The 26,282-nt window shown below is 40.0% G+C and overlaps 1 protein-coding gene across 4 annotated transcripts in view; it reads left to right on the top strand.

Annotated features, from left to right (window-relative positions):
• Positions 1–26,282, top strand: part of COL4A5 (collagen type IV alpha 5 chain) — a 97,270-nt gene that overhangs the window by 15,338 nt on the left and 55,650 nt on the right. For 2 of the 4 annotated variants that reach the window (XM_018558670.1, XM_018558668.1), the window contains exons 10-18: positions 1,263–1,392; positions 3,323–3,493; positions 4,018–4,098; positions 7,678–7,770; positions 7,975–8,045; positions 11,447–11,638; positions 14,064–14,232; positions 18,041–18,133; positions 21,741–21,854. In XM_018558670.1, coding sequence (XP_018414172.1) covers positions 1,263–1,392; positions 3,323–3,493; positions 4,018–4,098; positions 7,678–7,770; positions 7,975–8,045; positions 11,447–11,638; positions 14,064–14,232; positions 18,041–18,133; positions 21,741–21,854 — 1,114 coding nt within the window. Of the gene's footprint in view, positions 1–1,262; positions 1,393–3,322; positions 3,494–4,017; positions 4,099–7,677; positions 7,771–7,974; positions 8,046–11,446; positions 11,639–14,063; positions 14,233–18,040; positions 18,134–21,740; positions 21,863–26,282 lie in introns of all 4 variants that reach the window. The other 2 variants (XM_018558669.1, XM_018558671.1) reach the window with 2 other exon arrangements.

The following is a 26,282-nucleotide window of genomic DNA, read 5'->3' as shown; positions in this document are numbered from 1 at the left end:
ACTTATTTTTGGCCAGGCACATGTGATTATGCACTGAGCATATGCCGCTTGCATTGTCTATGTTATCTCAGGGGAACAATTATGATTGGTCAGAGAAAAACAAACTCAGGTGATCAATTGTTCTCTAAAGACTGGTTGGTCAGAGGCTGACTATAGAGGTTTAATTGGATACTTTTTTGGGTATATTATTATCGATCCCTGATTTAACTGTCATTGGCTGGATCTGGTGATGTCTGTCTGTCTATGTCTAATGTCTGTGGTAACCTTGAGGTTGGCAAATAGATGAGCAGATGTCTCACAAGGAGTTAATGGTAATAAGCCCATCCTGCACACATAATCAAACTTTTTTATAGATATATATATCAGCATGTGGTCACAGAGAGATCATCACATTTATGATACCTTCTGAAGCTTGAAAACACTTGTTATTGCCCTCTAGTTAATGGCTACATGCTTGTTATTATCAGGTCATATGGGGCTGTCACAACTGAGCTGTGAGTGTGATGGTCTTGTCTTTGCATATACATATCTCCTAGAGGTTAATATAGATAGGTAGTGGCATTTATAATGTTATGTCTACTATATCAACTGAGCTCTAGAGGAGGAGACTAAAGGGGATATCTGTAAATAATTATTGCCTTATAGAACTAGAGTCTTTCTCTTATCTAGGTAATATCTGCACAAAAGTTCAATCTTTTCTATGTATTTATGTTGCTGTTGTTATACCAAAAACATGTTGGTATGTATTGTATGGTGCATTATTACACTGCTCTTACACTGCTCTTACACTGCCAGGTGAACAGGAAACAGGGAAAGCCATGCAAGATGTAGCGTTAACCATAAAGGAATGCATCTGTGTTAGTTTCATGTCATTAAAATATATGCTAGAAGCTTATCCTTTGCTTTCCTGTCTTAAAAAGAATATTGGGTGATACGCCTGTCTTATTTTCCTCTTTTATGTAACCTTTGTGTTCTTAATAAACTCAGTTTGAACAAAATAAATGCTAGCAGACAAAATTGTCTGGTAATTAGGAAGTAGCTTGAAAATCGTGGAAATGCTTGTTGCCACTCATTTTTACATTTCTCTGTTATCTGTTACAATGCTTAGAATGGTTAGACTTTCACTAAAACATGTTAAGCTGGGGTTAGTGAGCATTCATTTATCCAGATATAAAATACTTTATGTGGGATCATTGCTCACACTTTGATGATTCTAATCCTTCAGGTGTTTAAAAATTATTATATAATTTCTAACTTACCAGGTCATTGGAGGTCAAGATCCAGTTACCATAGGACCCAAAGGAAACACTGGACCCCCAGGATTATCAGGAAGCAAAGGAGAGCGTGGCTTTCCAGGTTCACAAGGTCCACCTGGCCTCCCTGGTCCTCCAGGTGAGCTTCATATTTGTTGATTAAAAATAGGACAGTGTTTCTTGATACATTATACCATTCATATTCCTGTTACATAAATCCTCATCAGTTCATGGGACTTTACATTACAAATACATTTCATCTGTTTTCATCATGATTTTCTATAGTAGAGCAGGAGAAGTCTAGACCCCCTGTCAGTTTTTAATTTCTGTCTGTGATCTTCCTGTCTGGTGAAACCAATGCAGAGAATGCAATAAGGTAAAAAACGATCAGCCTTTAATACTACTTTACCTACGTCCAAGTCTCAAATCTCTGGCAGACTGAAACAGGTTTCCCTCAAGAATTTCCCTGTATTTAGTGCCATCCATTATTCCTTAAATTCTGACCAGTTTGCCAGTGCCTGCTGATGAAAAACATCCCCACAGCATGATGCTGCTTCCCTGTGGGATGGTGTTCTTGAGGTGATGAGAGGTCTTGGGTTTGTGCATGTTCCTTGAAGGCCAAAATGCTAAATTTTAGTCTCATCTGACCAGAGTACCTTCTTCGACATGTTAGTGGAGTCTCCCACATGTCTTTTGGCGAATAGCAAATTAAGCCCAGGTAGTGAAACGCGTGAGAGGCGTTGGCGTGGTGTGAGAGACTTTTATGCTGATGTACATGCTGATCATTATTCTTCTGGATCTGTCTTTTTGATATTTGCATGGATTTATTTCAATACATTTTGGACAACACTTACTCCGGTCTTTGTGCGGCTGATCTTTTGGAGACTGACTTGGGAAGTGAGAAGCACACTACAGCCTGCACCCAGAGTGGGAATTTACTGCAGCTGAGGTTAGAATAGAGTGGCGAGTCTTTGGAGCTCTTTGAACATTGGTGTTTGCTTATTTGTTTTGTAAGCAATGGCTTTTTTTCTGGTCACTCTCCCATGAAGGCCAGCTCTGTGGAGTGTATGACTTAAAGTGGTCCTATGGACAGATACTCCGATCTCCGCTGTGGAGCTTTGCAGCTCCCTGGGGTTATCTTTGGTCACTTTGTTGCCTCTCTAATTAATGCCCTTCTTGCCTGGTCCGTGAGTTTTGGTGGGAGGCCCTCTCTTGGCAGGTTTTTTGTGGTGCCATATTTTTTAATGATGGATTTGGCGTGGGTGGGGTGTTCAAAGTTTCAGATTGATAACCCAACCCTTAACTGTACTCCACAACTTTGTCCCTGAGCTGTTTGGAGAGCTCCTTGGTCTTCATGGAGCTGCTTGCTTGGTGGTGTTGCAAACTCTGGGGCCTTTCAGAACAGGTGTATATATACAGAGATCATGTGACACTAAGATTGCGCACAGGTGGTCTTTATTAAACAATTATGTGACTTCTGAAGGTTAATTGTTTGCACCAGATCTTATGTAGCAAAGTGAGTGAATACAAAGGCATGCTAATCCTAACTGCTTTGCTGAAGAAAGCCAGTTGTTTGCAGATCTTATAGCTCAAGCTTGTACACACATCTGAATAATAAGAGGAGAGACTAAACTGCTAATCCCTCTTCCTCTCTCTCTCTCTCTCTCTGCTCTGTATAGCTCCCTATGGACTTTCAGTTACAGAGAGACGGTCTAACAGCAAACAGCTACTGCTGTGCTGTCTTTGGAAAACCTGTAATGCACTGTGCAAGCAGTGCCATAAGTGCACCCAATGGTCAAATAAAGTTTTATTAATAGTAAACAATACAAAAAGGTAAAACATTAGTTCAAAAACCAGATAAAAATTCAAACATTATAGTTTTCCTTTAAAGAAATGCAATAGGTATTTTTTAGCACAGCCCCTTACATATGTTTATTGTTATATGATTTACATTAAGGTGGCTCAAAATAGTTACAATATTGGTTAAAAAAACCCCCAGAATAAACTATTTGTTTTATCTTTAATTACAGCAAGATGTTACCAGTGACCATCTTTAATCCTTTTTCTAGGTACCTCCTTCCCAGGTCTTCCTGGAGACCCTGGTCTGCCAGGGGAAAGGGGACAGAAAGGAGATGAAGGTCCACAAGGAATATCTATACCAGGTTCCCCAGGTCAGGAGGGACGCCAAGGAGTTCCTGGTCCTCCAGGACCACCTGGACCACCTGGACCATTCACTCCTGGTAAAATTATATTTACATATGTAAAAAGATTTTGTGAATTGCTTACACGTTATATGAAAAGGGGCTCCACAAAAGAGTAAATACAGTACAATGTTTAAATTGAATCCATTCTTAATCTTAACCTCTGTGGTCTCCTCCACTAGCTAGTACATCCTGTAGTGACATATGAGCCAGTGGGAGGAACAACAATGCACGATGAGGAAAAAGGTATTCAACACACCCAAAAGTGTTGGATACCTACAGCAGCCAGGTATCTGCTATGCAGCAGAGTTTTAAGACACCGCCCGCCAGAAAGGTAAGTATACAGAATCTCTTTTTACTGGCTGGGCTTCTTTTTTGGACCCTAAAGTGGGAGGGTCATCATAAGGAATGTTTTATTTTGTGTTTACATTATAATGTGAAGTTTTTAAAATATATTTTTTTAAATGTAACCTATTTTCTACTTTGTCTTTTTACCATTTTACAACAGTATTTATTTCATATGTGGCCCTGTTTTGCTATTTTTTTGGGGTTTTTTTACATAGCTGGAGTCTGTAAACCAGGGGAACCAGGCCTTCCCGGCATTCCAGGTGATTCAGGACTTTCAGGAGAAAGAGGACAGAAAGGTAGTTATGACATAATACATTAAATACTAGCACTTTGACAGTCTGCCGTTGACTTCCTCTATCTATTATCCTCCTTTCTTAGCTATAAAATCATAGTATTGGCTGTTTACTTTAAAGGGTTTCTAAACCCTCCGTTTTTTTGCATATATCTACTGCTAGCAAGCAGTAGATATATGCAAAAAGTAAAAAAAAAAAACCACTTTAACAGCGGTTTAAACTTACCCCGTCTTTGCCACGCGCTCCCGTCCGAGAATCCGAAACTGTTCAGGCGGCAGCAAAGTATCTCGGGGCGGGCACATGCGCAGTTCGGATTTTCGGCCGGGAGACGAGGAGAGACGCAAGGTAAGTCTATGGGCGCGTGCACCCGCATGCAGACACCGTGGGATCGGAAGTGCCAGCAAAGACAGAGGAGTCAGCGCTGGATCGGACACCCGCCACAGCGCTGGAGAGAAGGCGAAAAGGACAGGAAAGAAGAGGAAGATCAGATTAAGAGACATCATTTAAGGTAAGTGCTGACATTAACATTGGGGGAGGGGGGAAATAATTGACTTTAATGTCACTTTAACTGTCTAAAAATATCTGTTCAGTTTTGGGTGAATACCAATTGGTTGGTCCACCTGTAAACTTGTTTTTCTTTTTGGAAACAACATAGAAAGCCCAGATTTTTGTTAAGTTGCCATGCGGAGAGGGGGTATCACAAAACATCTGCTGGTTTCATGGCAACATTTATTCATAAATGAAGAATCTGGGAGAGAAAAAACACCCTTTGTGGTTTTGGTAGACAGGTCTACATCTATGGCATGGAGTAACACTGTGATAATGTGTGGAAAACACACAAGATATAATATAGGTTGGTAGATCACTCACCTGGTAGACCAGCTTTCTGTAAATTAAATGGGGTGGTCTTGGTCTTTAAGTCAAAAGCTTTGTCTTTTATAAAGAATGCAAACAAATGTAATTATATTGAGGAGAATTTATCAAAACTGGAGCAGGCAGAATCTGGAGCAGTTGCCCATGACAACCAATCAGTTTCTATTTTTCCTTTTCAAAGCGTAACTGAACAATCTAAAGAGAGAAGCAGATTGATTGACATGGGCAACTGCTCCAGAATTTGTCTGCTCAGATTTGATAAATTACCCTCAATAAAGTTTTTATCAATTCCCCTCAATTCCTTTTAGTACAAAGATGTTTTAATAAAGCTAGTGTGAGCCTTGGGAAAATCAGGGAAAAAATTTAAGGTTTCAGACACATTTACATTTCATACTGGGGAAAACTGGGGATCCACAACTATTTGACAAGAGTCTTATAATTGAGCTCTAATAGCTGATCTGTGTGAGTGCTTATATGCCCTACAATGGTCAGGTTTATCTTAACTACTTGCCATTGTAATTAATTGGCTGGCTGGCTGACTCCTAACGGCCAGTGGGCGTTTATAAATGTCCTTTGTTGCTCCCGCTCGCTTGCGTCCACCTGCGCGTGATAGGTAGTGGGTAAGTTTGATACATACATATATTTGTTACATACAAGCGTTAGGGCGGCTATAGAGCTGCTTAATCCCTTGTAATGGTGCGGGAAGGGTGTGGGAAGTGTGTGCCCCCCTCCTCCACCGCCAGCTATCCTGGGCTCCGCTGTCATCCATGCGGCCCACAATGCACACTTCAAGCCGCTGATCTCCCCTCCAATCAGTGAATGTGGAAGCCATGTGTATTACATCAATTCCTGTTTCAGTGTGTCATGGCTGCTGTAGCAAGAGAAGATGCTGATGAAGCAGGTCTCTGCTTTTTGGGGTCCCTAGGTGACATTAGCGGTCTGATGGACCCCTGATGTCTCCATAAAAAGGACCTCTCACTGTATATGTGCTATCACACATAGGGGGCTCGTTAGCATTTTTTGAATTAGAATTGTTAGAATTTGTTTTCATTAAAAATATATTTATTTTATACATTTACAAAACTTTTACATTTAAAACAACCATCATTTTGGTTTATAATACATCTCTGTATAACATACACATTGTAAGCTGGTGATTTCGGATAGTTTACCAGTCCTGTGCAAACTTCAAACTTTATATTGTACAGTATACTGTGCAGTCCATATCCAGTTTTTTCCACGCCTTAGAGAATATTGTGCTGGGTTGTTTAGTAATGTAGAAAACCTTTTTGAAAGGTAATTAGTTATCTATAACCAGGGAAATAGGGGATCCCAATACAGTTAGTCAATGTACGCCCAATGGACCGACATTCTAAAACTTTGTGTACTATTAAAAGAAACTTGGAATCATATTTTCCTAATGTTATATTCTGTTTGGTAAGGAATGGCTATATATATGTATACACAGTAATAATATATATTAGAGGTACTTTTTTATATTTATATTTATTTATTTATTTTTATTAAATATTTTTATGTTATACTTTACTGCTGGGGGCTTCGGTGAAATATCAGTGGTCTAAACAGACCCCCGATATTTCCCTTTTAAAATGGAAAAATAGATCGAGGATGCAGAGTCCTCAATCTCTTTTTCTGCAGCCCCTGTTATCAATGAACAGGAAGCCTCTATGATGAGTGCTCGTTTCCATTCATAAACTGTTAAGATAGTATGAGTTACTATGTCCACAATCATGAATGAACAAGAAGTGATGAAGAGCACAACTGGGGACACAGTAAGCATACTATGTACCTCAGTTATTTACAAACACTCAGCTGATCATTGAGTGGTTGTAAGCCACTCTCCATCTTGACTTGCCTATCACCGGAGCTGAGTGGGGCAGTGCAGCTGGAGAGCTCGGCCTCTAGTGACAGTCAGGTCCACCCTGCCCCGCTCAGCATCCTGAACTGTCTCCTCCCCGCTCGGCCTCCTGAAACCTTCTTTTCTTCTTGCTGGGCACCAGTCTGTGTCCGCTTGGATCCCCGCTGTCTCTACCGGTACAGGCAAGGGAGAGCAGCCGGCCTCTGAGGGGACACAGACCAGTGCTCAACGGGGAGGAGAGAAGTAGTCAGGATGCACAGAATTTTCAGCCCTTATGGTATTTTTTAACTTTTTGGGGTGTGAATATTGAAGTTTTCAGATTTGTGACTCCACATTCCATGCAATAGAATTGTTATTTAAGAGGGAATGTATTGTGGTTGTGTATATACTTTATTTACCTATAATGACCAGCATTAAAAATACACTTTGGAAAAAATACACAGTATATTTATAGAATTGTATCTATGAAAATGACTTATGCATATTTGGTATATTCATATGCAGTCAAACCCCATTTACAGAGCTCAATAGTTCAAGCAGAATTGTACAAACAAGTGCACGAGTCAGAGCAGAGCTTCACCCTCCTCTCCACTTAAGTTGAATTCAATTCAGACGGAGACAGAACGTTTTGAAGGATATTGTTGTGCTTCCTCTCTAGAAAATCCCTAGTTTTTAGGTAAATTTGTGTGATGGGTGCACCCTATCTTAATTGATCATTTACAAAACAGTAGTTTTGTGTGTGTATGCACACAGCTAGCAGGTATCAGTATAAAAATATAAATAATCAGCTCATTACTGCAACTAATATGTGTCATGTAAAATGTATTCAGGTGACAAGGGAGATACATGCTACAACTGCATAGGAAATGGTGGCGAAGGACTGCAGGGAGACCCTGGTCCTCCTGGTCAACCCGGAAGCCCAGGTAAATACACCTGTTAAGATCTTAAATACTAAAAAAAATAAAAAAATTGTATAGTTTGTAATTATGCATCTACCTTAGGACAACCATACTTGCATATTATATACTCATCCATTGCTTCCTGCCTTTCAGTGTTATTGATTGCTACACCTAACATAGCTTTTGCATGCTTTACACGTACCTGACAAAGCATTATTTTCTCAACAGGACAGCCTGGTTTTACTGGGCCAAAAGGTGATCCTGGTCTTCCTGGCTTGACAGGTCCTTCTGGGCCCCCCGTAAGTTTTTTTGTTTGATTTGTTTTGCTGTAGAAGTGAATAAATTAAATGAAGTGTAATTGGACATTGCTCTTAAACTGCCAAAAATCATACCACTGCTGACATTGATACATTTGTATGTCTTCCATTATTAAAGGAGAACTATGAGGTGAGTGCTTTTCACTCACCTCATAGTTCTAGCCGACCTGTGACAATGAGACTGTCACAGGTCGGCTCAGTAGATCGGGAGGTGAGCGAACACATACCGGGTTCGCTCGCCTCTCGATCCTGTCACAGCTCTCTGTCGTGACCGGGGGAGGGGCTGGATTCCCCTCTCCCCGCTCCGATCTGCCAGCGCTGACTGGCGGAATGGACGGGGGAGGGGGCGGGTACAGCTGGCTCTGCCTCTAGATAGACAGAGCCAGCTGTCACTCACGCAGCTGGGCGGATCCCGTCATCTAAGTCGGGATCCGCTCCGGCTGCGGCGTCTCAGTATACCGCGAGCTGTGGCTCGCGGTATACTAAGCTTAGGGTAACGGGAGGACGCTAGTTTGTGTCCTCCCGTTACCCTAAGGAGAACTATGGGGAAAAACACTGACCCCATAGTTCTCCTTTAATATATTGGATAAGTATACCATTCAGTTCAGTTTGGCTCTAAAGCTATGTTTGCCTCAATCTACCCTATAATATGTATTGCACAGTGTTTGTACCAGAAATTCCACCTCTGAGTATGTTTTTACCATAAAAATGCAGCATCTGCTTAGTGCTTCTGAAAATTCCAGCACTATCCAAAATAATAAATAATTTTTGGTGTGCTGCTTACAGTCAGTCTGGACATTTCAAAGAGATGATGAAGCTTTAGCCCTGAAATTATATTTTTCTTTATTGGGATGACTTATTGGCATGCCACAATGCATTTAAGCCTTAAGGTGGCCATACCCCTAACCATTGTATAATTGTTTTTGTCCCGACATTGAGCGCTCATCCGATTTTACTTCAAATAGCCCATCATGCACAGACCTATGTAGTTTTCGATTATTGTTCGTCGGCAATACTAACTGGACGAATTTCGTCGATCGACAGAACAGATTTTTTTTTTGCGCTCGTGAAGTGTTCATCTTGCGATTTTTGTTGTACAAAAACACCACTAATCCATGGATTTTCGTCTGTTTCGGCGAAAGTTTTCTAGTCTGCCCGAAAGACTAAATTTGGCCAGTTGTACAGTAATTGTGATTGTTGACTTCCCATCAACTGGCCGATCATCAGAAGAAACCACGATCGCGGATGAAAATCAAACGATGTATGGGCACCTTCAGGCTACTCTTGAGAAAGACTCATCTTGAATGTCTGCCTGTTATCAGTAAAAATGATCTAGTGTCTGGTATCTGGCATTGTTTTGTATCAACACAATATAAATATCAGCAATATGTTGTTTTTCTATTTTTAAATTGTTTACTTTTCAGGGACAATTGTCTCATTAGTTAAGATAAAGTGTATCTAAAGTCAAAACAGTTTCTTTTGTAGTTTTGGATACATTGATAAGTGGATAGAACGCCTGTTAGGCTTTGATTACTGTCTATGTACTTGCCGGGGAAATCCAAAATCTTACTTTTGTTACCGGAACAGAAGTAGAGGGAAAATTATCTAATGGGAACACCTGCTCTGGTGACAATTGTCTGCAAGTGGATTTCCTTTCACTTCTTTTCTCTTCCCATTGTGTCTACAGGAAGGACAGAAAGTAAGGCAAATCTCCCCAATGGCGCATAGATAGAAATAACTGACAGCGATTTCAGCCAGCTGCTTCTTTATCCAAAATATAAAAAAGGTTTTGGCTCTAGATATGTTTTCAATTCTGATAGGGGCTGCCTACAACAGAATCTTTTTGTGGTTTGTAAATTACGGGACCACATTTTTGTTCCATTTTACTCATTGCATCGTTCACCCCTGACTGTAACTAAGCATGCATACACCTGACTTAATTGTGCATTATGACACTTGAAGTGGAACTAAACTAATCTCCCATCACTTCCTTGCCGGGCATCTTCTCCTGGTCTCCTTCTGGGTTCGTGGTCTTTGGCCATTTTGATTGACCAACCAAAATGACATAATTCCCGCACATGCACACAGATGTTCATTTATTCTTGATATGAGGCATGCCAGGAATGGACATGCGCAGCTCAGTGTACATACTAAAGAAGACTGCAGACAGGCAGGTAAGTTTGATATATTGCAACAGAGACATAGGGGTTGATTTACTAAAGACAAATAGTCTGTTCACTTTGCATGGGAATTTTCCCTCTGCTTATTGTAGGAGGTGAAGCTCTGCTGACTTCTATCATCCAGTCATGTGCAAGAAGAAATACAATTTTTTGTATTTATTATTTTGCTCATGATTTGGTATTCTTTGTAAAGTGAATTCTTACCACATTTTTACCGTGTTCACTAAGTTAACGGAAAATTCCCTTGCAAAGTGAACAGCATATTTGCCTTTAGTAAATCAATGTTATAGATTGCAATAAAGAGGCTGTAAGTAGCAAGATGACACTTGGCTTTTCTTTATGAAAATGTAGGTTGTTTTGAAGTGAACCATTGAACTATTGGATTGAATCTAATACATTAGACCAGTGGTTCTCAACCCGTATAACTTCAGGACCCACGTTTGTCCTTGGGCAAGTCGCACTACACTGGAACACACTGCATTGCGGTACTGCATGTTCCGATGCAAATGATCAAACTGTGGGAGGGAGGTGTGTTTGGGGTGCCATTGAGATGCAATGCAACGCAATGCACCTCCCGCTCCAGAACGAACAGTAGGTGCGATTGCGTGGTAGTTTGCGATTAAAACACTGACAGACACACACAACCACAGACACAATCTCACACACAAAAACATTCTCACACATATATACACTCCAAAAACATGTTTAGGGGGTCAATATGGGCTGCTGTGCTATGATGGAGCTCCATCCATATGTGCATTGCTTGTAGAGCTTCCTTGCATTCCCTGTAGAGGTGAGCCAGAATGTGATGTCACTCCAGTCACATGAGGGAGCTGTAAGCAAGGCACGTATGGATGGAGCTCCATCGCGGCCATACACCCACCCCACTTCAAGTTGACACTCTGCTGCTGGCAGCATATTTTGAATGGCTGCTTGGCACGAGAACTGTCAGTGCTGCGTTATGGGGGAGGCTGAAGAGCCTCTCACCTAGTGCAGTGCAAGGCATGTGATGACCCACTGAACATGGGGTCGCGACCCACTTTTGGGTCACGACTCACCAGTTGAGAACCATGGCATTAGAGGGTACATAATGGATAAAAGAATTGATGATTTAATTTGTTCTTCCCCACTTTCAGATATACAAATGGGCAGTAGAAATTTACTTAGGAAATAAGAACTTAACATTAAAATTTTGTCTGACAGGGATTTAATGGCATTCCTGGAGGCCCCGGTCGGCCTGGTCCTAAAGGGGATCCTGGTGATGTTATTGCACTGCCTGGACTAAAAGGAGAGAAGGGGGACCCAGGATTCCCAGGACCAGCAGGCAGTCCAGGTTTAGATGGCAATTTCGGAAGGGACGGAATCCCAGGACTTCCAGGTCCTAAAGGAGAACCTGTATGTTATCTTTTTTTCCTCTGTGTCAATGAGCAGTCTATGAATTTGTCATGTGTTACACCTGGTGTCTTGCAGAGTCTTTACCTTTCCATGATGTCCTGAAAATGTGTCACCCTTTGTATTTTATTTACTATAAAAAAGGTTAGAAAATATTTTATTTGAGCTGCCTGCAACAGAGTATCCATTGATAGGCAATAGTGGAGCCATAACTGCAGCCTCAGCATTTTTGTGCTACATTGACCATTCCATTTTAGAAATTCACCTGCTTTTTTGCCTACTGTTTCAACCATACACAATGCTTATATACCTATTTTTTATATTTATTTTTGGTTGTCAGCTTACATATCTCAGAGTCGTCAAGTGTAAAGATTGCCCAATACCATACACATTGGCTGCTGTGTATGAAAAAAATATATTTTCAGTTATAATAATGGAATTAATCAAATAATAATAAAGGCTAAAAAAAAGAAACAAACCGTGAAAATTGCAGTGCTTCGTCACATTGTTGGTCTGTGAAGAGCCAGTTTACACCTGTGGTCAGTTTAGTGCTTTCTTACATTGTAAGGGAGTAAAGTTCACTCTTACATTTTTCGTGGTCAGTGAAAAAGGGGCCCCTTAGATTTGTGGTCAGTGGGAGATGGCTCCACTTGCACAGGTGGTCAGTGAGAAAAGGCACTCTTTAGGCTATTAGTCAGTGGAACAAATTCCCCTAATATCTGTGGTCATTGAGAATACCAACCCTTAAAGATGGCTCAACAGATCATTAGTACCAGCGGGAATTTGTCTGATAGGTAGAAAATAACCTCAGGAGGAACCCTGGTTCCAAAGGTTGGATTAAAGGAATTAATCAGGATGTGAAATCACTTACTGCTTACATACTCCAGCAGTACCAAATATATACATTACCTATATTTTAAGTCTCTTTTATGTTTTAAAGGCTGGTGTAATATAAAGTTTTATATTGTTATATTATATATGTTTTTATCAAACTCAAGTTTAAGTTGCTCTTGAATCTGGAACTGAAAAGTAAATGTTTAGATATACAAAAATTGTAAAGACATAAGTGTGCTATAAATAATGTTATCAATATGTAGTAATGTTTTAAACAATGTTGTTAAAGTTTTGAATTCTATGCATACCTATTTCTCATTACATTTCGATGCTCTGTTTCCTTCTTTGCTGTGCTACATAATGGATGTGCTTTACTGCTCCTTCTCACAATGTAAGTCTCTAAATCAGCCAACTTATTGTTGAGGCCGAGTCAAATACTAAGAGAGGTCACAGGAATTCATTTACAATGTTCTATGTTTCAACACAGTAGCAATTACATCTGTACAAAAATAAATCAAGGCAACTGGACTTGCTGTATTTTTCTTGAAGGCATTTTGGTGAAAATCCGCTTAGCTTTCTGAATTCAAAATGACTTGCACATGTACAACACTTTTCTAGGAATAAATATGGTGATTGTCCCAGCCAACATAATCTGTTTGTGAAAACCAGCATGGGGTCATGCTCCACACATTCTAAACACAGCAAGTCCAGATGAACAACATTGTGTACACAGTGAGACATCTTTCCTCTGCCACATGCAATGCTATTTTAACACCTCTCTCTCTGGGAGGATTGCTGGTTTTGATAAACAGATTATGTTGATTGCAGGAGCATTCACCCTATTTGTTCTCAGATACTTTTTGTACAAGTCATTCTGAATTGAGAAAGTTAGTCAGATGACCAGCAAAACGTCTTCAAGAAAAATACAGCAAGCCCAGTTGCCTTGATTTATTTTTTACAGATATACCATGACCTGGATGGATGAGAACCTTCACAGACAGTAGCAATGACAGAAGAATTAAAACCTTAAATTTGAAAATCACAAACCAGTTGAACGCTGCCATAATAATGAAAAATAAGCACTTACTGGAAATGAGCTATACTTTCCCGTGAATTGTCTATAGATTTTCTTCTGTGCAGCCAAGTGTCTGCCAGACCTGGCAAGTAGGCCTTCACTTTGTTTTGAACTGTGCCTTCAGATGAGTGCCTCCACCTCTAATGCATATATCTATTTACTAATTGACGCGATGATGTACATCTGAGATAACTGAAGTCTTGTATTGGATTTCAGTGATAACCAAACTGTTTTTCAGGACACATTTTTCTCATGTTGTAAATTGTCTAATTACATATATATAGCATTAACTCTCACAAAAAGCAAAAGAACTAGTTAGTGTCATCAGTTGTTTATCTGAATGGTTTATCAAATCCATTATGAATACCCAATAGCTTTATATCATCAAATGTTTTTAGTTTTCTAAACTTCTCTAGAAAAGAGTGTTTTTTTAACCTGATTAATTGCTGTTGGGCAAAACAGAACGTTCTTATTTCCAACACCAATATGATATTGATATAATGGAATTTCTGCTTTCAGGGTGGTCTCGCCTTCAAAGGTGAACGTGGCCCATCTGGTGAGCCTGGACTTCCTGGCCTCCCTGGTGATAGAGGCCCTTTAGGTCCTCCTGGCTTTGGTCCTGCTGGTCCATCTGGTGAGAAAGGAGTGCAGGGAGTATCTGGTCGTCCAGGAGCACCCGGAGCTCCAGGTAATCCGTTTTGAAAGTACTGAAACTGATAGAGCAGTTAAATGCAATGAGTGGTGAGTCCCGGCATTGAGAAGTAACCAGGAATCAGCTTTTAGCAGATTAGTCTTTTATGCTTTTAGAAAGAAGATTTCTCATTGACTGCTGTGGGTCTGCCTCTTGCTGGGTCCCTCCCCCTGTACTGGCCTGCTTACTTGCTCCCCTACCCACTGCCCACCTCCTATGTTCACTGCCCCACAGAGTGTGTGGAGAAATGCTGTAAGAGAATCCTCTATTAAAGCTGCACTGGGAAGCTGCTAAAGGCTGAACAGAGTGCAGTTCCCACTTCTCATGCAAAACCTGAACTTAATAATAAGATAATTAAAAAAATTCATATAATAGAGATCATAAACGCCATTGTATAAAAACATACATTGACATTTCCATTTGCAATCCCTGAATGGTGCATTAAATATTTAGCACAGTTACGCAATATTAAAACCCTTTATATGCATTAATAATAGATAAACTAATATTTTAAAAAGTCTATGTATTTTTTTAAATGACCAATTTCTCTCAATTATGTAGTGATTGATAGTCATGTTTCGTGGTGTGTTTTATAAGGTTAGTAAATCAACCCCATAATGTCATATGACCAAATGAGAGTTGTACGCGGCTGCCCTGGAACTACCCCTTTGCTGTGGACGGTTGTCTTACAGCACTTCTACTTAATATTCTGCAGTAACTGTAATTTTTATTTCACAGCAAGATAGGGGGGAATAGAACTATCCACAATCCTCCCCAAAGCAGGTTTTTGATCCCATATATTCATTTACAGGCCTGCTATATAAAAATGGCATTTACCTAGTAGTTTAACAAGCAATTATTGGGTAGAAATCCATGTAAAATATTCAGCTATTATTTACCAAATTTATGCATTATGCTTGCCTGTTGATTATCACAGCCATTCATTGATCTGCCACTTCCATATTATCATTTTCTTTCCAACTACATTATATATTGAATTATAAAAGTAGGGGAGCTGTCATTGATGACTTTTTTTTTTGAACGTGCATGTTCTGGAATTGTCATCTTAATTCTTGATTTACTCCGATCAACCATAACATTATGACTACTTGGTGGTGAAGTGAATAACATTGATTATCTTGTTACAATGGAAGTGGAGCCATTAGGCATAATATATTAGGCGTCAAGTGAACATTTTGTCCCTGAAGTTGATGTGTCAGAAGCAGAAAAAAATGGGCAAGCGTAAGGATTTGAGCGACTTTGGCAAGGGCCAAATTGTGATGCTAGACGACTGGGTCAAAGCAACTCCAAAACCACAGCTCTTGTGGGATGTTCCTGGTCTGCAGTGGTCAGGACCTACCAAAAGTAGTCCAAGGAAGGCTCATTGATGCATGTGGGGAGAAAGGGGTGTAGTCCAATACATTGGAAGAGCTTCTGTAGCTCAAATTGTAGAAAACGTTATTGCTGGTTCGGATAGAAATGTGTCTGAACTCACAGTGCATCACAGTATGTTGCAAATGGAGCTGCTTAGCCACAGACTGTTCAGGGTGCCAATGCTGACCCATGTTTTGCTGGGAAACCTTGTATCCTGCAATTCATGTGGATGTTACTTTAACATGTACCATCTACCTAAACATTGTTACTGAACAAGTACAAACCCTTTATGGAAACGGTATTCCCTGATGGCAGTGGCCTCTTTTAGCAGGATAGTGTGCCCTGACACACTGCAAAAATGGTTTGAGAATGGTTTGAGGAACACAACAACGAGTTTGCAGTGTTGACTTGGTCTCAAAATTCTCCAGATCTCAATCTAATTGAGCATCTGTGGGATGTGCTAGAAAAACAAATTCGATCCATGGAGGCCCAACTTGGTAACTTCCAGGACTTAAAAGATCTACTACTGACAGCTTGGTGCCAGATACCACAGCATACCTTCAGAGGTCTAGTGGAGTCCATGCCTCGATGGGTCAGGGCTGTTTTGGCAGCAAAGGGGGGACCTACTCGATATTAGGCGGGTGGTCATAATGTTATGGCGATCTGTGTATATACGCAGTAGTTGATCACTGACCTGATATGTGCACATCAGGTGCCCCAAAACCTTATATATCAGATTACTGATTCACCAAGTAGTGAATGATAATATTAATATCCCTGCACATAGAAAACAAGATCTGGCAGCTCTTCTATTCCAGCTGGTTCCTTTTAAACTTGGAGCCGCAATGATATTAGTGTCTTTTGTTAGTATATCGTCATTGCTGGCACTATTTATGTAGCCTAACCTCTTAGTTTGTATTAATACAACAAGACATCTATTTTGATAAAAACAAAAATGATCAATCAGATGTACAGTATTTAGTAAGAGTTTTTGATCTGCTGTGTCCCCTTCCTCCTCTCCTCTGGCCTTTGCATATAGCTTTGAAATGATCTGACTTCCTAAACCAAAACACTTTCAGAGGTGTTTCTTTTCAAATAAAAGTTTATTTCAGTACTAAAAATGGATGTAGTGTAAAAGCAGTTAATGGCTGCTCAGTTCTTTTTGCACAAAAATCTTGATTCTGTTCATATTTGGCGCACTCTTAAATTAAGCGTTAACTTTTGGATTGGTGGGTTAAGCATTAAGGCTGTATTGTCAACACATAGGTCTTAGGACCTAAGTGCATTTCTAGCAGATGGGGAGGTATCATTCTGTACTTGTAGGGTCTTTAAAGGGATAAATGGAGAAATGCATATTACATATGTTTTTTTTTATTTTGCCCTGATATACACTTATGTCCTATTTAGAATGCCTTAAGAGCCATTGTACTTTGAGGGATCAGGCCATTCTAGTGGACCAAGCTTCAGCTATATTTTTTTCATATAAAGGGCTCAGTAAGATCAGCTGATGATGGCTCAGAGATAGTACATTGGTGTCATTCCTGGGGCCAGTGTAGTTCACAAATGTCAGGCACATATCAACATCCTGCTGCATCTCTAATACTGTGAGTTGCTACAAGATTACAATGTTGTAGTCTGATCACTGGGGTTGGGGGGTAACTGTGGAAATGCATCCTTCTGTATGATAACTTCATCTCTGGCTTGAAGCTATTTAGTGAATTTAATATTTTAATTTAGGTGAAGCTTTTCTGACAAATTATACTGTTGCTGTATATTGTGATATGTCAGGAATGTATTCACTCAGACCTGTAGAGATAGTAAAAGGTCCACTTCAAGGGGGCTATGTGATTTGCACGTTGGCCACTGGAAACCCAATGTCGGGCTCCACACCCCAAAACGGAATTTAACATTGAAAGGGGTTTTCACAGGATTAACACATTTTTTAAACTTTTAAGACTTTACAATATGTTACTGTAATGCCAGGATTGAATAGAAAGTATACAGTAGACCTGCCAAAAATATAAATTTTTTTCTTTTAATTTGGCAGTTTTCCTTATAATTTAATGTTTTTTGAAGTGCAATAATAAAAAAAGAAAGAATAACTAGGTTTTATTAAATATATTCTTGGAGCAGCATGGGGCTGTCTGTGACTTACCCTTTCTATAGACAGGATCTTTCTGTAGCTTTCAGCTTTTCTACCCAAGAATGTGTTACAGTGTGTCATTGCTGGTTGTTAGACTAAAAGGATGTGAATCCAGTGATCGAAAGTAGTAGTGAAATGGGAACTATGAAACACACATACCCCACTATAATGTTAGCATTTTGAGTCCCCTTAGAGTGTTTTTTTTTAATCCAACTGCTTGACAATTCATTTGTTTGTTTGACATACCCTTACCATATACAATCACTAATTATTTTATTATATTCCAAGGTGTTAAAGGACCACCTGGTCAGACTGTAACAGAGAAAGGAGTACAAGGGCCCAAAGGTTCTCCTGGGAACACAGGTCCTCCAGGATCACCAGGTAAGGATCTGCACAGTGTCCTCTGTGTTGTATTTGTGTGTATGGGGGGATAAGGTGGCTGGATTTGTTTTACTAGAACTGTAGTCAAAATTCATACTGTCTTGAACAATGTAGAATATAGAAACTATACCTCTTTTCACATTTATATTGCATGGTTATTGCTACCATACTGCACAGGTGTCCTATGAGCATTCTCCTCTGGTCATTAATCAGCATAGAAAGAGATGATACCTGTGTCTTTCCTGAACTACAAGGAGTCTTGAGCTTTTTTATTGCTGCCTCTTCCCTGAACACTGCCCTCTTTTATTTCCACATGTTTAAGTGTCCAGTGATTACTCATCTGATTGTGCACATGAATACATGTTGGGCGCATAATGTCCAATCTTAATACTCATGCTGTTAAAAGACTGAAATAATCTACTAAATCTGGGATCCTTGGTATACAGCAATTCTACATTAGACGTCTGCCTAGGTTTTTCTGGACCCCCTGGGCCACCAGGACCACCAGGCACACCAGGAAAAGCTGGATTAGATGGAACACCAGGACAGTCAGGCTTTCCGGGGCAAAAGGTAAAAAGATTTTGTGAAATTTCCTGTGTTATGGGCTAGCTAATTGTGCTATGTAGCCCCAAATATTTGCTACAAATTGAGTTTGTTTATTCAAAAGCCATAGAACATTTGGATGTAGCATTGTACATCCAATAATAGCATACATTAAAGTTTGTATGTAGACATTAACTGCTACTTATCAGTAAAATTGTAGAATCGCAAGGCAATTCCTCGCTCGGGATTTTGCAAATTAAAGTGTATGCGTGGAATTTTATCTAAACCCAAGAACAAAAATGCAGCTCACCATTCCTTAGATGTAGTGATGGTATTAGTTTTTGTCAGGCCTTTTTCCTATATTTTCTCCTGCTGATTTTGCTGGTATACATTCCTGTCCTGGAGTCACTACATTCACCTACTATACTGTATCTATAGAGAAGCAGCATTGTCACCCTAGGACAGGACTCCAGAATACCTCCCACATCCTCTTCTCCTAAATATAGAGGGAAATGGCTAGGAACAATGGGAACAATGTTACTGATAAGTACAGCACAGGCACAGAGCATAGGAAGTTATTAGATGGCCGTATTTTTGTCAGGAACTTTTTTTGCACTTATCAAGCACAAAAAAATTATTTTATAAGTTTGCTTAACATAATGAAAACTAATTGTTACATACCCTTTAAAAAACACACGCCTCCACCAGCATATGTAATGCTTGCTTCTGCAGATGTGGTAGTCTGAACTTGCTGTCACTGCAGATAAAGCATACTGTAGATTTGTAGAGTGGTTTTCTAAGGCTACTAGTTTCAATCTTTTTCTTAATTTTTTAACAAATGGTACATATTAATGTATAGTCAAGTTACAATACATGTGTGTAAAATCCTCACAAAGACGATTTGGTTACGATTTGGTTACACTAGGTTTTTATGAGAATGATGGTGACTAATGAAAATAACTTTACACCTTTGCTGTTTTGTTCACTGAAAGGGTGACCCTGGGTTTGGATTGCCAGGTCCTCAAGGCCCCCCAGGAACAACTGGATTTAAGGGATCACAATGTTACTGATAAGTACAGCACAGGCACAGAGCATAGGAAGTTATTAGATGGCCGTATTTTTGTCAGGAACTTTTTTTGCACTTATCAAGCACAAAAAAATTATTTTATAAGTTTGCTTAACATAATGAAAACTAATTGTTACATACCCTTTAAAAAACACACGCCTCCACCAGCATATGTAATGCTTGCTTCTGCAGATGTGGTAGTCTGAACTTGCTGTCACTGCAGATAAAGCATACTGTAGATTTGTAGAGTGGTTTTCTAAGGCTACTAGTTTCAATCTTTTTCTTAATTTTTTAACAAATGGTACATATTAATGTATAGTCAAGTTACAATACATGTGTGTAAAATCCTCACAAAGACGATTTGGTTACGATTTGGTTACACTAGGTTTTTATGAGAATGATGGTGACTAATGAAAATAACTTTACACCTTTGCTGTTTTGTTCACTGAAAGGGTGACCCTGGGTTTGGATTGCCAGGTCCTCAAGGCCCCCCAGGAACAACTGGATTTAAGGGATCACAAGGACCAAAAGGAGATTCTGGCTTTCCAGGAATGCCAGGTGCTCCAGGACAAGCAGGATTTGATGGAACTCCAGGACCAAAAGGTACAGAATTAAAGGGTTTCTTTTAAGATTAATCACTATTGATGTGAATGGTATCAAACGTTTCCATGGCTTTCAATATTTTACTTATGTGCCGCCTTTAGTACTACTTTGTCCAGAAATATATAACATTTATATAAACTTTGGGATGGTTGAATGTAGGTGCTTATAACACCTTCACTGTAAGCCATGTGTGTAAGAAATGTGCTGTATGCTTCTGACTCAGTTTAGCCAGTAGCCCAGACAGACCCTCAATTGATGGCGCCGGTGTTTACAAAGATGGCGCCGGTGTAGTCGGCTGCCGTCACGACTGCTCTGCAGTCGTGTAAGCATTTCACTGCATATCATACTTGTACGATTGTGTATGTGACAAATAAAATCTATCTATCTATCTATCTATCTATCTATCTATCTATCTATCTATCTATCTATCTAATTGTATAAGTATGGGCCTCTTTATAGGATATTTCTTAATTGGATGTTTCCCTTCAATGCAAGGTAACATTATTGTTCCTAGCAGCACCATCTTGGTGGAAGTACCCAATGATGTATCAAGTGTGGAACTCATTAGAGTTTACATTAAAACATAGGGGTCTATTCACAAAGCTGCCGAAGGATCTGGCCGTAGCTTCGGCCGATCCTTCGGCTAGCTTCGGCCCCAGGACCCCTTCGATTCAGGAGAACCGAGGGGGTGCTGTACGGGCTATTCCACCTCTGTCTAAAAGGTTACATAGAATTGAGAAGACCTAGTATCTTAACATCTTACTGTGTCTATGTCAATCTTCATTCTCCAGTACATGGGTACATGACATCTCTGGCCAAAAAGTCAATACAAACATCTGATCAGCACTCAACACATTCCCATGTGTATTCTACCTTATGAATGATGATTTCAAATAAATTGTTGTGTTCAGTGGAACCTTAAAGCTAATCTGATGCTAGCCAAACATCCACAAGCGTTCAAAGTGACACTAAACTCACATCTTAAAATTGCATTCAAATACCCTAACTATTAACATAAATGGAGGTTATTTGTGTATAACTCGGCTGTCGATCCTCAAATCATCTCTGAATTCATGCTGACACTGTTCTTCCTTCTAGAGGGTGACTACTTTTGTTCTCCATGTTCCCTTTTTGTGTTTTAAAGTAGCCACTGCTCCAAGCTTGCTCTCGTGATAGACTATAACTTTGATACAAATTAGTAAACTAAACATGAGATTGTAGTCCATCACAGGATAGTGTGAGTGATACACAAATAATGTACATTTTTGTTAATAGTTAAGGTACTTGAATGCATTTTTAGGAATTAACTCCTGAGTTTAGTGTCACTTTAATTTCACAAACCTTCCTATGAATTCATTTTATAGACCCTGCAATGATTTTTGTAATTTATTTTAGGTGACCCTGGGCAAAATGGACAGCCAGGGCTTCCTGGATCACAAGGATTGCCAGGTTTTGGGGGTCAGGGCCCTCCTGGTTCACCAGGGCTACCTGGACCAGCTGGTCCTCCAGGTAAGTCATGGGAGAGTATTTTTGTTTCTATCTATGAACTCAACTTGAAAAATGAACAGTCACTAGGTTTGCTTCTGCTTGCTGACTATTCATGTGTGTCAGAGAGTGAGATCTCCATATACAGATCAGCAAGCAACAGGACGTGGAAGACTTACACAGGGTTATTCACTTAAGGTGAAGAGTTTGGAGAAGGCAAAAAAATAGCATGGTGCAGGGGTGTGGAATTCCTATCGCCCGACGCCCGGGACATGCAGTTTCAGGCACCGAGCGAGTTGGTTTTTTGTACATTTAGCCCTGCTTCGGACAAGCAAAGCTAAATGTACAGCGGGGAGCCACCGCTTGTTTAGTACAAGTGATCTGATCAGATCACTTCTATCAAAACGAGCAGCGGCAATCGTGTCTGCCCGCACCCCCCGCCATGGTTTTCCAGGTCCCCCGCTCTTCTGGGGTACTCGAGACCAGGGCACAATGGCTCAGCCAGAGAGCCTGTAGAGCAGATGAAGAACGTCCATTCTTCGCCTGCTCTGTGTGATCACTGAGACCGTGGCGCTGTAAGTCACAGCGCCACCTGTCTCAGCTGTCAGGAACTGCACAGAACATCTGTTCTGTGTTGGAGGGCAGGTTCCATAAAGAGAACCTGTCCTGTCCAAATTATCACATAGGGAATTGTAATACCCTATGTGATAGGAATAAAATTAAGTGAAAAGAAGTAAAAAATAAATAAAAATGTAACAAATAAAAATTTAACAAATTAAAGTGATAAAGTAAAAAAAATTAAAAATTAAAACCAACCTCACTGCCTCTGCCATCTGCATGCAAATAAACACACGCATAGGACATTGTGCGTGTGCGTTGAGTGCTGCCGCCATTCCATTGTGGTAGCCAGGAAGCAGAACTCTCTTACGCACAATGCGCAATCCTGCCCTATGCATTTTGAATTTCGTTCGCAAATTGCAAGCACTCAATGGTCAGCGTGGTCAGGTGACCCTACTGACCAGTGAGAAGCGCTATTTAGCACAGTCTAATACGTTATGATTAGGGATGCACCAATACTAGTACCAGTGCCGATACCGAGTATTTGGGCAAGTACTTATACTCACCCAAATGCTCGAATATCTTCCCCAATACTGGGACTTAGGACCAGAGGAAAATTTCCTCTGACCGGCAGTGCAGTAATGGAACATGGAGCCAGCTTCCCGTGCAACAAAAAAGCTGTGCGGTAAGTAATGACCCTCCTCCTGGTTTCCTGATTGGCCAGGAAGCCGACTCCTTGCTGATTGGCTGGAAAGCCAGCTTCCCAGCCAATCAGCATAGAGCTGGCTTCCCGTTCAATCAGGTCATTATTCGCCGCCCAGCTTCCTGATTGGCCGGGAACTGGCTCAATGCTGATTGGCTGGGAAGCTGCTTTCCCGGCCAATCACAATCAAGCAGGTCAAACAACATGGAGCCAGCTTGCCCGGCTTCCTGATTACCCAGGAAGCCTGCTCCATGCCAGCGGATTCACTGGTATTGGTATTCGGTATTGGCGAGTAGTGAAAGCAAAATATCGGTACTTGTACTCGATACTGAAAAACCGGTATTGGTGCATCCCTAGTTTTGATTAAACATTTTTTTTGTATTGGGACAAGTAGATTGTCATGAAGGACAAGTAGATTCGGCCCTGGCTTCAGCCTATGGACAAATTGTGTTCTTTACAGATGTCAAAAATAGTTTGCATTGAATTACATTCTATGATGTCTTTTTTGCACTGTTCACTATGGCTGCAATCAGCTACACTGTTTAAAGGGGATTTGACACTTGGCACCAATTTTCCCTAAGGATATCACATTAATGATCAAGTTACTGAAAAAAACTTCCTCTATCAAATATTACAAAGGAAAAATAATTTTCAAGTTACCAAAACTGCTTGGTGCTCTGTTCTATTACCAAATGATCCATTCAGTGTTTCCTTAATTTTCTGAGCAGCCTAAAGCTGTCGTTTATAGCCTGATGGACTGCAGTGCTGATAAACAGCAAATCTGTGGTCCTAGCATCTGTAAAGTATGTCCTATTAAAATGAACAAAGAAAAGAAAAAAAGTGTTGCACTGGAAATGTTATTTCAGAAAATTTATTTAAGTGCCACAACCTCTTTAAACAACTTATTTAAAATAGCATGGTACAAGTTGTCCACATATACTTCAATTACTACATTCAGAAAGGCATCAATGTGGTTGGGCGCATTCAAGACACCTGTATCATGTGATTAAATAAACCTTTGCATCTGTGTATTATTGCACTGGTTATGTATACTAATAATCACCGAAGGCTGGTTAAAAGATTTCCACCACTGCTGAATTAAATTTGAACATTTTGTTTGTACCACCATCTTTTTATGTGAAACCATTATGCCTGGTGCATGTAAGCTACATTCATGGATTCACCAATGCTGATAAGACGCACCTATAGTTACTGAGCATGACCCACACAGCTGACATGTCATGTTATCACCGCGCACCGCACTGATTGCTCCCTTGCTTCACACATGCTTTGCTATAATTAATCACTGGCTGGTTAAATTAATTCAAACTTTGCAAAAGTCTGTTACTAACTGCATGATAATAAACACTTGCATGCCTAAAACATGACTAATGTAATTCTGTGTTGTCTCCTGCACACTGTGTATAAAAAGAAGTAAAATCTCTGACATCTGAAAAACGAATAGGAAACAAGTCCACCCTGTACACACGCATCATATGTATTTGGTTTTAAATGCTATACCTAACAATCCTATTAAGTAAAAAAGTAATAAAATATGAATACAGCTTTTCCTTAAAAATGATTGCGGGTTTGAAGATGTCAGTGTTTTTACAAATGTCTTTTTTGTTTGCGTATACACCCTTTACTAATATTCATTCATTCATATCTTTATAGCAGATGTATGTTTATAGAGTTTGTTGGCATATTAGGTAGCAGTACCCTAGTAAAATACAGTGGGTGCCTTTAGCTACACTGTGACTTATATACAATGTTAACTTCTAGGTAGCATTAAACGATAATTGATAAGGTGTGCAATGAAATTGTCTTGGAGTCTTGGAAATATTTGATGTCAGACTTACATTATTACCACCTATAAGTTTATAATATTCAGCTGCTTAAGGACCCAACTTTTTTAAAAATATTTTTTTCTTGCCAGAAACAACTGTCTCCAGCACCTCTAAGTGTTACAAACAAGAGAAAGTCTCTGAGGGAGACAGTGACCCAGATAAAATAAAATTTATATAAGAATTTAATGAAAACACAGAGGCAGTTTAAAAGTACAGTGTTCTCCGATTTAAACAGCAATTAAAAAAAGTATATTGATTCCTTGTACACATATGGTTTCCATAAACAAGAAAAAAAGAAAGAAGTGAGAAAGGATCAAGTCAGAGTATTGACAGGTTAATAATTAAACTTCATACTTATACACAACCAATATTGCCTATTATAAACTGTATTGATATAGTTATTGTAAACCTATATTGTTCATTTGCTACTAGCCAAGTTTGTCACCAGATTACTTGGCTGATTGCTGGATAGCAGGTAGCTGAACTCCAGGCAGATGTAAAAGGAGCACATTAGCAGGTAGCTCGGTATTCATTAATATTTTAGGGGTTATTTACTAAAGAGCTGAAGGATCCAGCGGTAGCTTCGGCTGATCCTTCGGTTCTCTTCGGCCGCCGAAGCCCTTCAGTTCAGTAGAAACTGAAGGGCCCCTGTACGGCTATTCACTATAGCCCTACAGCAGCCGAAGGTGGTGAGCCGAATGCCGCTCGGCGGCATTCGGCTATTCACTCACTGCCGTTTGGCCCCTATGAGAATGAGCTGCCGGAGCTTCAGCTCAGCTGATCCAGATGTTCAGCTGACCGAAGGCAGCCGATGTACTGCTGAAATCAGCCATACTGAGCCGGAGGGAATAGCCAAACGTCGTTCGGCTCTGTTCACTTGAGCTCGGTTATTCACCCGGCTGCCCTCGGCAGCTTTGTAAATAACCCTGTATATGTATTTTTAAATGCAGTTAGTGTACCTGAATTTGACAATCAGCATATTGCATTGCCTTTTACATAGCAGTACTAACATTGTGATAGGAGGAGAGAGCAGAGAGATGAGCTCATCTAGTACTGCTGCTGCTCTTTTACTGTCCAGTCAGAAAGCTGGTGGGGGGTGGAGAGAATATATCACTGTATTTCTGTAAGTGGCATCATCCACCTGACTGTGCTGTGTGAGGTGGCTGTGTAAATCTCAGGAATAAATGTACAGAAATACAAATCATCAGGCAGGTAACATACCTCCTATATATGCATTTTATCTGTGCATTTTTGTTTTTTTGCCTGGAGTTCAGCTTTAATATAAAGCAATATTTGTACTGTGTTAGAAGATATTTTGCACAGTTCACATTTAATTAAATTCCC

This window comes from Nanorana parkeri, unplaced genomic scaffold (genome assembly GCF_000935625.1).
Source record: "Nanorana parkeri isolate BGI_ZX_2015 unplaced genomic scaffold, ASM93562v1 scaffold352, whole genome shotgun sequence".
Taxonomy (NCBI): Eukaryota; Metazoa; Chordata; class Amphibia; order Anura; family Dicroglossidae; genus Nanorana; species Nanorana parkeri.
Note: the sequence above shows the minus strand (reverse complement) of the source record. Positions and strands in the feature narration are given on the sequence as shown.